The 14,654-nt window shown below is 48.2% G+C and overlaps 2 protein-coding genes across 2 annotated transcripts in view; one reads left to right on the forward strand and one right to left on the reverse strand.

Annotated features, from left to right (window-relative positions):
• Positions 1–217: 217 nt before the first annotated feature.
• On the reverse strand, positions 218–1,318 carry LOC138359835 (uncharacterized). The gene has a single exon (XM_069319542.1). The coding sequence runs from the start codon at positions 1,316–1,318 to the stop codon at positions 218–220; it is 1,101 nt and encodes a 366-aa protein (XP_069175643.1).
• A 2,381-nt stretch (positions 1,319–3,699) lies between these two features.
• The window catches only part of LOC123746818 (caskin-2), a 35,987-nt gene continuing 25,032 nt past the window's right edge, over positions 3,700–14,654 (forward strand). The window contains 2 exon segments of the mRNA XM_069319631.1: positions 3,700–4,077; positions 12,321–12,727. Coding sequence (XP_069175732.1) covers positions 12,656–12,727 — 72 coding nt within the window. The 5' untranslated portion in view covers positions 3,700–4,077; positions 12,321–12,655.

Below are 14,654 nucleotides of genomic sequence, written 5' to 3' on the forward strand. Positions count from 1 at the left end.
GGGGTGACAACTAATGGGGGTGACAGCCAATGGGGTGGCAACCAATGGTGGTGACAACCAATGCGGGTGACAACTTATATATTATGGGGTTGACAGCCAATGGGGGTGACAACCAATGGGGTGACAGCCAAAGGGGGTGACAGCCAAAGGGGGTGACAACCAATGGGGGTGACAACCAATGGGGGTAGGACAAGAATCAATGGGTGTAGGGCAAGAATCAATGGGGGAGGGCAAGAATCAATGGGGGGAGGGCAAGAATCAATGGGTGTAGGGCAAGAATCAATGGGGGAGGGCAAGAATCAATGGGGGGAGGGCAAGAATCAATGGGTGTAGGGCAAGAATCAATGGGTGTAGGGCAAGAATCAATGGGTGCAGGGCAAGAATCAATGGGGGTAGGGCAAGAATCAATGGGTGTAGGGCAAGAATCAATGGGTGTAGGGCAAGAATCAATGGGGGTAGGGCAAGAATCAATGGGGGTAGGGCAAGAATCAATGGGTGTAGGGCAAGAATCAATGGGGGTAGGGCAAGAATCAATGGGGGTAGGGCAAGAATCAATGGGGGTAGGGCAAGAATCAATGGGGGTAGGGCAAGAATCAATGGGTGTAGGGCAAGAATCAATGGGGGTAGGGCAAGAATCAATGGGTGTAGGGCAAGAATCAATGGGTGTAGGGCAAGAATCAATGGGTGTAGGGCAAGAATCAATGGGTGTAGGGCAAGAATCAATGGGGGTAGGGCAAGAATCAATGGGGGTAGGGCAAGAATCAATGGGTGTAGGGCAAGAATCAATGGGGGTAGGGCAAGAATCAATGGGTGTAGGGCAAGAATCAATGAGGGTAGGACAAGAATCAATGGGGGTAGGGCAAGAATCAATGGCGGTAGGACAAGAATCAATGAGGGTAGGACAAGAATCAATGGGGGTAGGGCAAGAATCAATGAGGGTAGGACAAGAATCAATGGGGGTAGGGCAAGAATCAATGAGGGTAGGACAAGAATCAATGGGGGTAGGGCAAGAATCAATGAGGGTAGGACAAGAATCAATGAGGGTAGGACAAGAATCAATGAGGGTAGGACAAGAATCAATGGGGGTAGGGCAAGAATCAATGAGGGTAGGACAAGAATCAATGAGGGTAGGACAAGAATCAATTCTGGAGGAGGGAAGGTGGTTTAGGGGAGGGTGAGGAGAAGGAAGGGGACGGGAGGGGAGGGGGGTGAAGGGGGAGTCAGACAGACGGTGAATGTGGGACAGGACATGGAAGGGGAAGAAGCGAGACGGAGATAAAGAGGAAGCACAGCTGAATGCTGACGACACGGAGGACATCCTCCGTGTCGAGGGCATCCATTACCCGCCCGTCCTGCGTGACCCGTACCTGCGCACGTCATCCGTGTCAGTCTGGCCCGTACCTGGGGAGGGAGGGAGGGAGGGATTGAGAGGGTGAGAGGGTGAGAGAGAGAGAAAGAGAGAGAGAGAGAGAGAGAGAGAGAGAGAGAGAGAGAGAGAGAGAGAGAGAGAGAGAGAGAGAGAGAGAGAGAGAGAGAGAGAGAGAGAGAGAGAGAGAGAGAGAGAGAGAGAGAGAGAGAGAGAGAGAGAGAGAGACAGAGAGAGAGAGAGACACACACACACACACTGACAAAATTTTTTAGTGTCAGAGTGGTTGACAAATGGAATGCATTAGGCAGTGATGTGGTGGAGGCTGACTCCATACACAGTTTCAAATGTACATATGACAGAGCCCAGTAGGCTCAGGAACCTGTACACCTGTTGATTGACGGTTGAGAGGCGGGACCAAAGAGCCAGAGCTCAACCCCCGCAAGCACAACTAGGTGAGTACACACCCACACCCACACACACACACACACACACACACCCACACACCAACCTTCACTACCACAACCCACACTCCACATACCTGCACCACCACCACTCTAAAACCCATAAAGCGGTCGCTTAGAACCTTCACAATAGCAACTCCCCCAAGGAACACATCTCCCACAAGACCCGCTCTGAGTCTCACAATGACACCCCAAATAAAATCCAATTACCAGCATTGTGAGTAAAGTATAATCCAATGCAGTCAAAACAATAACGTGGCGAGTCGCAGCCAGAGCCGGGCTGTGGTGGGCCTGCGGGCCGCTCCAAGCAACAGCCCAGTGGACCAAACTCTCACAAGTCAAGCCTGGCCTCGGGCCGGGCTTGGGGAGTAGAAGAACTCCCAGAACCCCATCAAGCAGGAGTAGAAGTCAAAAAGAGAGGGCCACAGAGGATACTTCAATAAACGCACATTGGTGAGGTGGTGAAGTCAAGTGACGCAACAAGAGTCAAGTTAGCGTCGTGGCGTATGTAGAAGTCAAGTGAAGGGGGTGAGGCCAAGCAGCTCACTTCGAGGAAGTCTACAGGAAACACCAGACTGCCCGTCACTCCTGTTGATGTGTGTTTGTCTTACCATGGGGGGGGGGGGGGGGGGGGGTAAGGGAGGGGGTCACTTGTGTAGCTGACCCCAGCTGCACTAGTGACCCCAGCTGCACTAGTGACCCCAGCTGCACTAGTGACCCCAGCTGCACTAGTGACCCCAGCTGCACTAGTGACCCCAGCTGCGCTAGTGACCCCAGCTGCACTAGTGACCCCAGCTGCACTAGTGACCCCAGCTGCACTAGTGACCCCAGCTGCACTAGTGACCCCAGCTGCACTAGTGACCCCAGCTGCACTAGTGACCCCAGCTGCACTAGTGACCCCAGCTGCACTAGTGACCCCAGCTGCACTAGTGACCCCAGCTGCGCTAGTGACCCCAGCTGCACTAGTGACCCCAGCTGCACTAGTGACCCCAGCTGCACTAGTGACCCCAGCTGCACTAGTGACCCCAGCTGCACTAGTGACCCCAGCTGCGCTAGTGACCCCAGCTGCACTAGTGACCCCAGCTGCGCTAGTGACCCCAGCTGCGCTAGTGACCCCAGCTGCACTAGTGACCCCAGCTGCGCTAGTGACCCCAGCTGCACTAGTGACCCCAGCTGCGCTAGTGACCCCAGCTGCGCTAGTGACCCCAGCTGCACTAGTGACCCCAGCTGCGCTAGTGACCCCAGCTGGGGTCACTAGTGCAAATATAAAAGAATCCACTTATCGCATAAGAGTATTCACCAGTATACAGGATACGTTAGACTAGTTTAGGCTAGTTTACGTTAGGTTAGGATAGGCTAGGCCTATCCTAAGATACCTAGCGTGGGAGGGAGATGTTGGTACACAATACCTAGCGTGGGAGGGAGATGTTGGTACACAATACCTAGCGTGGGAGGGAGATGTTGGTACACAATACCTAGCGTGGGAGGGAGATGGTGTTACACAATACCTAGCGTGGGAGGGAGATGGTAGTACACAATACCCAGCGTGGGAGGGAGATGGTAGTACACAATACCCACCGTGGGAGGGAGATGGTAGTACACAATACCCACCGTGGGAGGGAGATGGTAGTACACAATACCTAGCGTGGGAGGGAGATGGTGTTACACAATACCCAGCGTGGGAGGGAGATAGTGGTACACATCACCATATATAGTGTGCGGGAGGCACCTAATAGTGAGAGGAAGCGTTGCACAATACACTCCTATCTCCTGCTCGCTTCCATTATAAATACTTCAATGTGATTCCATGAAAATGCCGTGGTTAAGTGTCCCGCTGTCGGGTAGCCGGTGGGTGGGTGGGTATGTCCGCCGTGCTGTGTGTAGTGACCGGTCGGCACACGCACGCACGCACTAGTACACACACACACACACACACACACACACACACACACACACACACACACACACACACACACACACACACACAAGGGGCACACGCACTAGGGGACACAGGTGGAAACTGAGCGCTTAAATGAGCCACAGAGATATTAGAAAGAACTTTTTTAGTGTCAGAGTGGTTGACAAATGGAATGCATTAGGCAGTGATGTGGTGGAGGCTGACTCCATATACAGTTTCAAGTGTAGATATGATAGAGCCCAGTAGGCTCAGGAACCTGTACACCTATTGATTGACGATTGAGAGGCGGGACCAAAGAACCAGAGCTCAACCCACGCAAGGACAACTAGGTAAGTACAACTAGTTAAATACACACACACACATACACTCTCTCTAATCTACGAAACTATAAACTATCACGAATCATATTATAAACATACAAAACACACATTAATAAATTAATAGAAGCCGTCTAGACAGAAATGCTATGGTAAAAAAAAATAAATAAATAATAAAAATTAAATAAATAATAAAGAAAATACTTGACAAAATATAATTTCCTTCAATGCTTGAGAACGTATAAAATAACTTCTTTAAAAATTTGAACTTCGTCTATTAACTGCGGCCAATAACATTCATTATCTTTCTTGACGCCGCTTCTCTTTCTTTTCTTCTTTTGCTTTAAGTTGACCTCGGAGGTGTCTTGAGAGAGGTCATCTCTCATCCTCTTGAGCCTAACTGATGTCTTGGACATCAACTTATCGTCCAGGTCGTGTCCTCCGGTGGTAATAACCCTTGGGACGGGGTTCCATGGTAGCCTCGTTAGTTTGACAGTAGTTTTGGTGACTATTTTGTTGTCCATTGGTTCAAGTTCGGTTATGGCGACGTATGGTTCTGTGACGGTATGATGCCCGGCCACGTCATGGTGCAGGTCATCTGTGGTCTTAGCCCACATGAGGCCTGTGTAGGCATACTTCTGACCCAGGCCATGCGTGCCGCCAACCCTCATAGTGGCACGGATCCCCATACCACTCAGGGATCGTCCTATGTTGACGGGTGCCGCTGCTCTCTCTCCTCTCTCACGACAGAATTTCCTGTATTTCTTGAGGAGATCATTTCTGATGACAAAGTCCCGCTTGGAGTTGCTTTTTGTTGTGTACGCGTCCAGAAATTCCAGGAAGGCTTCGTATCCCTTATAATTGCTGAACATCTTGGTTCTCTCTATGTTCTGCTAACCTAGAACAATCAGAACTTCTCTAATAGTGAGAGAAGTTTAAAGAATACAGGAGCATTGGTCCTAGATACTTAAAATGATATCCTAGATAGGGAAATATTAGTTAGGTGAGATTTTAACATTTAGTTAGTCGGAACAAAGTGAAGGATTATTGACTGAGGTTAATCTTAGGCTTTAATGTGGGTTAGTTTATTGTTCACATCATATTACTCATGTGTCTTGGGCTTTATTAAGTCTTGGGCTTTACCAAGTCTTAGGCTTAGGGAAGGTAAGGTAGGCCAAGCCGTCCACTTGACCTTTGTGGAGGGAAAGGTAAGGTAGGCCAAGCCGTCCACTTCATAGAACGTCGCATTTTGACGTAGACTTCACCTAAGGCCAAAACATTATGTACAAGAAAATGGCCGCGGCTCGTGAACTTGACATAATGTTCCGTTTTCTGTTGGTGGGATGCCCTGGTAGGTTAGGATAAGGGCACTTTAGTACGTCAGTTTCTTGACGTTGGGGACGCTCGCGAGGACGGCTGGTTATAGGCCTATTGAGTTCCCCGAAGGCCAACCTCTGACCTATCTCAACATGCCAACCACAACAGTTGCCTAACTCCCCGAGTACCGACATACTGCTGGGTGAACAGAGGTGTCAGGTGTTAGGAAACGCTCTCAACCCCTCTCTGTCCTCTCGCTGGAATCGAACCCGCGACCTTTGGGCTGTGATCTAACTGCTGTGATTATTAACTCAGAACTTATGAGATTGTAGCCAAGTCTTTGTTGTCCATGGACAACCAAACACACAGCGAAACTACGACGTTGCTACAACGTTCGAACAAGATTTAACACCTCCTAACCAGTTATAACAACCAATATAACAAGTTGTAACAACGTTCTAATACGTCAAAAACAGGTTAAGTCAAGATGTAACAACTTTATTACGAGTTGTGACAAGCGGAAAATAGGGTCAGTTACGGTTTGTGTTTCCAGGGCAGTGTCTCTCCTGACGGCCCCATCTACAGTGTTCTGTTACAGGCGGTACATCAAGGCTGTATTTATCTGTTACAGGCGGTACATCATGGCTGTATTTATCTGTTACAGGCGGTACATCATGGCTGTATTTATCTGTTACAGGCGGTACATCATGGCTGTATTTATCTGTTACAGGCGGTACATCATGGCTGTATTTATCTGTTACAGGCGGTACATCAAGGCTGTATTTATCTGTTACAGGCAGATAAATACAAGGCTGTATTTATGTTACAGTCAAACTGCAGTAGGTGGAGGAAGCATTTACAGAGGCGCGATTCGAACACAAGACATCAGCAGATCATTGTTCGAAATCAAAGATGGAATATGTTCACTTGAGTAGTGTGTCTTGTATGTTTCAGTCATAAACAGGGGAATGGCGGCTACATTAACGACCATTTGACCTTTGTCTAAGGAGATGGGTTACAATTTCTAATCATGACCAATGTAGGCAGTTTGTGAGTCCTCGGGGCACATGGTAACACAATGTAGCAACATATTAGAACCAATGTAGCACTCTGAAAGGAATATGTAATGGGACTAACTGGCAAGAACGATGCCAAACCACTTGGACGGTCGGGGATTGAACGCGGACCTGCAAGAAGCGAGACCGTCGGGCGTCAAAACTGTTACTCTTCTCGAATCTATGAGAGAAGTGAATTGTGGCGTCATGAAGCATTTCCCCGCCAATGAAGCCCAAATAGTAAATTCTTAAAGCATCTGTAATTCACTTGTATTTTCTCCTCTCCCCAGAAGTCGCCGCCACCATGAAAACAACCCAATGATTGATGACTGTTGCCAGGCAGAGGGTTGAGAGTTGTGGAAGAGTTGAAGCAGTGGTGGGAATGTGGCAACACTGGCAGTTTAATGGTAGAGTGCCCCGCCTGGCGGTGGCACCAGTGTGCAGCCGGGGCCAAGGCGACCACGGCACCCACTGGCTCTCTCCCTCACAGTGCCACCACCGCCGGCCTCCACACACATCGGCACCCCCCCCCCCCCTCACTCCCTCCACCGACGGTGTTGTCTAGTGTTCTGACCCAGGAGGCCTCGTAGCTCAGGCGTCGTAGCCCCAGGAGGCCTCGTAGCTCAGGCGTCGTAGCCCCCGGAGGCCTCGTAGCCCCAGGAGGCCTCGTAGCTCAGGCGTCGTAGCCCCAGGAGGCCTCGTAGCTCAGGCGTCGTAGCCCCAGGAGGCCTCGTAGCTCAGGCGTCGTAGCTCCCGGAGGCGTCGTAGCTCAGGCGTCGTAGCCCCCGGAGGCGTCGTAGCTCAGGCGTCGTAGCCCCAGGAGGCCTCGTAGCTCAAATGTCGTAGCCCCAGGAGGCCTCGTAGCTAAGGTTTCGTAGCCCCCGGAGGCGTCGTAGCTCAGGCGTCGTAGCCCCAGGAGGCCTCGTAGCTCAAGCGTCGTAGCCCCAGGAGGCCTCGTAGCCCCAGGTGTCGTAGCCCCCGGAGGCCTCGTAGCTAAGGCGTCGTAGCCCCAGAAGGCGTCGTAGCCTCAGAAGGCGTCGTAGCCCCAGGAGCCTTCGTAGCCCCCGGAGGCCTTCGCCGCCCTAGAAACTGTTCACAATAGTTCACTTTTCGTCGCACAATACCAGTGATAATATTGGAGGCCGGCACGTGTATGGGCGCTAAGTTGTACAATGATATTGTTCAGGGATGAGCGTGCAAAGTGTGACTAGTGATAAAGCAATATATGTAATGAAAAAGGCAAGTCAAATATTTATCAAAGAAAAATATTGTTGTTACGAGTAGTGCGGTCTGTGGGGCAAACTTACTTACTTAACTAATAACTTATGTAAGTGATCGCTACGGTTGGTCACTTCTTAAGTGCCGTGAGCTGGTTGGGACATGGATCAGTCCGTGTTTAGTGAACTAATAACTTATGTAAGTGATCGCTACGGTTGGTCACTTCATAAGTGCCGTGAGCTGGTTGGGACATGGATCAGTCCGTGTTTAGTGGGTATTTAAGTGTCAAGTGTAACTGCTTCACCCAAGGGGTGTGTTGGGGGGGGATACTTATACAGGGAGAGGGTGTGTGCGACACATGTATCCTACAGTGTTGAGTCAAGATAATGAGTGTACTGATCTCTGGAGTATGGTGTGGGAACCCCAATGGTTGCTGCCTGCTGTGTGAACCATAGCTGGTTCTTGTGGGTGAGTGGAACTGGTGTAGGGTTCAGGAGCACCGCTATACCCACTCTGTGAGTGGTACTGGTGAAGTACCACTCACAGGTACTTCAAGAAGTACCAAGAAATGAGTGGTACTGGTGAGGTATTTACTGTTCACCTAGCTGTATATAGGTACCTGGGAGTTACAGCTGTTACTGGCTGCTTCCTGGGAGTGTGTGTGTATGTGTACTCACCTAGTTGTACTCGCCTAGTTGTGTTTGCGGGGGTTGAGCTCTGGCTCTTTGGTCCCGCGTCTCAACCGTCAATCAACAGGTGTACAGATTCCTGAGCCTACTGGGCTCTATCATATCTACACTTGAAACTGTGTATGGAGTCAGCCTCCACCACATCACTTCCTAATGCATTCCATTTGTCAACCACTCTGACACTAAAAAAGTTCTTTCTAATATCTCTGTGGCTCATTTGGGCACTCAGTTTCCACCTGTGTCCCCTTGTGCGTGTGCCCCTTGTGTTAAATAGCCTGTCTTTATCTACCCTATCAATTCCCTTCAGAATCTTGAATGTGGTGATCATGTCCCCCCCCCCTAACTCTTCTGTCTATCAGCGAAGTGAGGTTTAATTCCCATAGTCTCTCCTCGTAGCTCATACCTCTCAGCTGTGTGTGTGTGTGTGTGTGTGTGTGTGTGTGTGTGTATGTGTATGTGTGTGTGTGTGTGTGTGTGTGTGTGTGTGTGTGTGTGTGTGTGTGTGTGTGTGTGTGTGTGTGTGTGTGTGTGTGTGTGTGTGTGTGTGTGTGTGTGTGTGTGTGTGTGTGTGTGTGTACAGGTTCCTGAGCGTATTGGGCTCTATCATATCTACATTTGAAACTGTGTATGGAGTCAGCCTCCACCACATCACTGCCTAATGCATTCCACCTGTTAACAACTCTGACACTGAAAAAGTTCTTTCTAACGACCCTGTGGCTCATTTGGGTACTAAGTCTCCACCTGTGTCCCCTTGTTCGCGTACCACCTGTGTTAAAAAGTTGATCCTTATCTACCCTGTCAATTCCTCTGAGAATTTTGTAGGTAGTGATCATGTCTCCCCTTACTCTTCTGTCTTCCAGTGTCGTGAGGTGCATTTCATGCAGCCTTTCCTCGTAACTAATGCCTCTTAGTTCTGGGACTAGCCTAGTGGCATACCTCTGAATTTTTTCCAGCTTCGTCTTGTGCTTGACAAGGTATGGGCTCCATGCTGGGGCCGCATACTCCAGGATTGGTCTTACATATGCTGTGTACAAGGTTCTGAATGATTCCTTACACAGGTTCCTGAATGCTGTTCTGATGTTAGCCAGCCTCGCATACGCCGCTGATGTTATTCTTTTTATGTGGGCTTCAGAAGACAGGTTTGGTGTGATATCAACTCCTAGATCTTTCTCTCTGTTCGTTTCATGAACACTTCATTTCCCATTCGGTATCCTGTGTCTGGCCTCCTGTTTCCACTGCCTAGTTTCATGACCTCGCATTTATTCGGATTGAACTTTAGTAACCATTTGCTGAACCATTCATTCAGTCTGTCTAGGTCATCTTGTAGCCTCCTACTATCATCTTCTGTTTTAATCCTCCTCATAATTTTTGCATCATCAGCAAACAATGAGAGGAACGATTCTATTCCCTCTACACACACACACGTTCCTCTGTGTGTGTGTGTGTGTGTGTGTGTGTGTGTGTGTGTGTGTGTGTGTGTGTGTGTGTGTGTGTGTGTGTGTGTGTGTGTGTGTGTGTGTATGTGTAAGTGTGGGAGAAAGAAAAAAACCCAGTTAATAAACAGTTGAGAGGCGGGCCCAAAGAGCCAGGGCTCAACCCCCACAAGCACAACTAGGTGAACACAACTAGGCGAGTACCGGTGTAGGGTACAGAAGCCTCCCCTCCCTCTATACCCATCCTATAAGTGATAAAGGTCACAGCGGCACCACACCAATCCTGAGAGTGGAAGTTGCAAAGGTTAAAGAGGCTACTTTCATACTCATCCTGCGAATAGTGGTGACAAAGGTCAAGAGGCACGTGATCGGGGTTCAGCAACTGAACTACAATATTAACTTAGCAAGTTGAATTACAGCATTGGCGAGTGATTTAAGGAATTTATTAACATTATACAGAGATTAACTGTTACGTTTGTAGTTATACAGAGATTAACTGTTACGTTTGTAGTTATACAGAGATTAACTGTTACGTTTGTAGAACTCTTGGTGATATTGAGCGTTTAACTGGCGTTACTTTCTGTAAGACCGTAAGCAATGGTGGTGACGGTGGTCTTGTCACGTTCAGTGTTACTTGGTGATAGTTGTGTTACGTTCAGTGTTACTTGGTGATAGTTGTGTTACGTGGTGATAGCTGTGTTACGTTCAGTGTTCCTTGCTGATATTGGTGTCACGTTCAGTGTTCCTTGGTGATATTGGTGTCACGTTCAGTGTTCCTTGGTGATAGTTGTGTCACGTTCAGTGTTACTTGGTGATAGTTGTGTTACGTGGTGATAGCTGTGTTACGTTCAGTGTTCCTTGCTGATATTGGTGTCACGTTCAGTGTTCCTTGGTGATATTGGTGTCACGTTCAGTGTTCCTTGGTGATAGTTGTGTCACGTTCAGTGTTACTTGGTGATAGTTGTGTTACGTTCAGTGTTACTTGGTGATAGTTGTGTTACGTGGTGATAGCTGTGTTACGTTCAGTGTTCCTTGCTGATATTGGTGTCACGTTCAGTGTTCCTTGGTGATAGTTGTGTTACGTTCAGTGTTACTTGGTGATAGTTGTGTTACGTGGTGATAGCTGTGTTACGTTCAGTGTTCCTTGCTGATATTGGTGTCACGTTCAGTGTTCCTTGGTGATAGTTGTGTCACGTTCAGTGTTACTTGGTGATAGTTGTGTTACGTTCAGTGTTCCTTGGTGATAGTTGTGTTACGTTCAGTGTTCCTTGCTGATATTAGTGTCACGTTCAGTGTTCCTTGCTGATAGTTATGTCACGTTCAGTGTTCCTTGCTGATAGTTATGTCACGTTCAGTGTTCCTTGGTGATAGTTGTGTCACGTTCAGTGTTACTTGGTGATAGTTGTGTCACGTTCAGTGTTACTTGGTGATAGTTGTGTTACGTTCAGTGTTACTTGGTGATAGTTGTGTCACGTTCAGTGTTACTTGGTGATAGTTGTGTTACGTTCAGTGTTACTTGGTGATAGTTGTGTTACGTTCAGTGTTACTTGGTGATAGTTGTGTTACGTTCAGTGTTACTTGGTGATAGTTGTGTTACGTTCAGTGTTACTTGGTGATAGTTGTGTTACGTTCAGTGTTGTGTGTGAGCACTCATGTGTATGTGTGTGTGTGTACTCACCTAATTGTGCTTGCGGGGGTTGAGCTCTGGCTCTTTGGTCTCGCGCGCGCGCGCGCGCGCGCGTGTGTGTGTGTGTGTGTGTGTGTGTGTGTGTGTGTGTGTGTGTGTGTGTGTGTGTGTGTGTGAGTGTGTGTGTAGTGTTCCAATTGCAATATACATACCAAGAAAAAACTAAAACTAATTATTCCACCAACTCCCCTCTCCCCCCTCCCCCCCCTCAAAGGACAGTGCTCTTAGCCTAGTAATGATTGTGGATTGTGCTGAACAGTGTAATTACCCTAACGAAGCTGCACAGTGACTGTATGACGCAGTTACCAGTGACGCAGCTGGCCCTCCTCTAATGGTTATATATATATATATATATATATATATATATATATATATATATATATATATATATATATATATATATATATATATATATATATATATAACCATTAGAGAAGGGCCAGTCACACACACTGACAGTGTCATCCTTGAGGTGGTGTCACACACACTGACAGTGTCATCCTTGAGGTGGTGTCACACACACTGACAGTGTCATCCCCAGGTGGTGTCACACACACTGACAGTGTCATCCCCAGGTGGTGTCACACACAGTGACAGTGTCATCCCCAGGTGGTGTCACACACAGTGACAGTGTCATCCCCAGGTGGTGTCACACACACTGACAGGTGGTGTCACACACACTGAGACAGTGTCATCCCCAGGTGGTGTCACACACACTGACAGGTGGTGTCACACACACTGTCGCATTGTGACAGTGTCACAATGGCTGCCACAACTCATGTAAACTGTATTACTAGAAACAATACTCAACAGATTTGTTAAAATCAACAAGAATTAATAAAGTTCTTTATGACAGCTTTACAGATAGCAGATATCGGATAACAGATCAGTGAAAAAAACAATTTACAATCACAGAAGGTGAGGGCTACCCAAGTGCATCAACACGAATCAATAACAAAACAACGCTCCGCCAATCAGAAGCAGGAGCAAGCACGCTCCACCAATCAGAAACACGACCATGCAACACGAGGGGAGTTAACTGGCTGGCGAGGAGTCGAGCCATGCATTAAAATGTAAACAAAACAGCGAGAGCCCCTCTCTCTCTCTGTGTCTGTCTGTCAAGAGCAGAAATGGCGGCCTAATGAGGGCTGACCTTGAGCGAGGGCTAACTTCTCCTGTTGCTGTGGTTTAATGTTGGGAGGTCCCACCACCGCCCATCTCACCCGATCTGCTTCTTGTACAGAGGTACTCCATCACTCCAAGGTAAGCATTTGTAGTCCAAAGGTGCATGTATATACCCGCGCGTGTGTGTGTGTGTGTGTGTGTGTGTGTGTGTGTGTGTGTGTGTGTGTGTGTGTGTGTGTGTGTGTGTGTGTGTGTGTGTGTGTGTGTGTGTGTGTGTGCTCTCTCTCTCTCTCTCTCTCTCTCTCTCTCTCTCTCTCTCTCTCTCTCTCTCTCTCTCTCTCTCTCTCTCTCTCTCTCTCTCTCTCTCTCTCTCTCTGTCAGGAGCGACCTCCCGTCTGGACTTACAGGAGTCACTCAAGGTGAGACAAGGTCATAGCCGGTCTCTCTCTCTTTATGCTCACTGTTGACTTGCATCCTTACCATGTGTCTGTTGAACTGCTGTTCTTGCTCTCTCTCTCTCTCTCTCTCTCTCTCTCTCTCTCTCTCTCTCTCTCTCATTAAAATTTGTTGTATACGCTCTTAAGTTTATGACCACTTCAGTATTATCATCATAAATTTACCGTCAAATTTAAACCACTTGAACGAAGTGACTATAGAGATCTTACTGCAAAATCCGCATAAAACAACTTTCACTGCAATTAATAACAACGTCTAGTTCACAACTCAAACCCCAAGTAAATAGGTGTTACAATTTGGATACTCCTACAATTCACAATTCAAGCTCGTCTAGACTACCAATTCCTCATTTGTTCCGATAGAAACACATGAAATTAAAATTACAATTCTAATTCACAATCAAAATAATCATGCATTTACAGTTTTGTATTCAAACAATCACTAATCCAGCTGTGTGTCCAAACAATCACACTAGTTCAGCTGTCAAAACAATCAACATTATTCCAGTTGTCAATCACAACAATCAACAACACTCCGGCTGTCAATAACAACGTACAACTACTGGCAATTCATCTTGCAGACCGCTAACACCCTAGAGGGACCGCGTTCACTATTAACGTGAAAAGGGCTCACACAGCCAGGCGCTTCACTGAATCTTTTTATTAACACGTGGGGTGGGTATCCATTATCAACACAAACCAGCAAACATATATCTGCGAGTGTGATAGACCGGGATAGAGATGTGCTGGACTTCATAATTTTTTTTTAAATTTTGCCCCGAGGGGCGAGTTTATTGGGCAGCGCCACTCATCCTGTGAGTGGACACACCGCCATAGTGACAGTATTGGGCAGCGCCACTCATCCTGTGAGTGGACACACCGCCATAGTGACAGTATTGGGCAGCGCCACTCATCCTGTGAGTGGACACACCACCATAGTGACAGTACTGGGCAGCGCCACTCATCCTGTGAGTGGACACACCGCCATAGTGACAGTACTGGGCAGCGTCACTCATCCTGTGAGTGGACACACCGCCATAGTGACAGTATTGGGCAGCGCCACTCATCCTGTGAGTGGACACACCACCATAGTGACAGTACTGGGCAGCGCCACTCATCCTGTGAGTGGACACACCGCCATAGTGACAGTATTGGGCAGCGCCACTCATCCTGTGAGTGGTCACACCGCCATAGTGACAGTACTGGGCAGCGTCACTCATCCTGTGAGTGGTCACACCGCCATAGTGAAAGTATTGGGCAGCGCCACTCATCCTGTGAGTGGTCACACCGCCATAGTGACAGTACTGGGCAGCGCCACTCATCCTGTGAGTGGTCACACTGCCATAGTGACAGTATTGGGCAGCGCCACTCATCCTGTGAGTGGTCACACCGCCATAGTGACAGTATTGGGCAGCCCACTCATCCTGTGAGTGGTCATACCGCCATAGCAGCATGCACAACATTCCTTCATGTAGTGGAGTGAGTTCCTGAGGGCTCAGCCACAGAAGAGGGGATTGAAGTGTTTTACAATGTTAAAACCAGCATAGATACATTCTCATTCGCTCACAGTAGGCAGTGTTGGAGATCATTAAATTTGTAAGTACTGTACT

This window comes from Procambarus clarkii, chromosome 93 (genome assembly GCF_040958095.1).
Source record: "Procambarus clarkii isolate CNS0578487 chromosome 93, FALCON_Pclarkii_2.0, whole genome shotgun sequence".
In the NCBI taxonomy this organism is placed as follows: domain Eukaryota; kingdom Metazoa; phylum Arthropoda; class Malacostraca; order Decapoda; family Cambaridae; genus Procambarus; species Procambarus clarkii.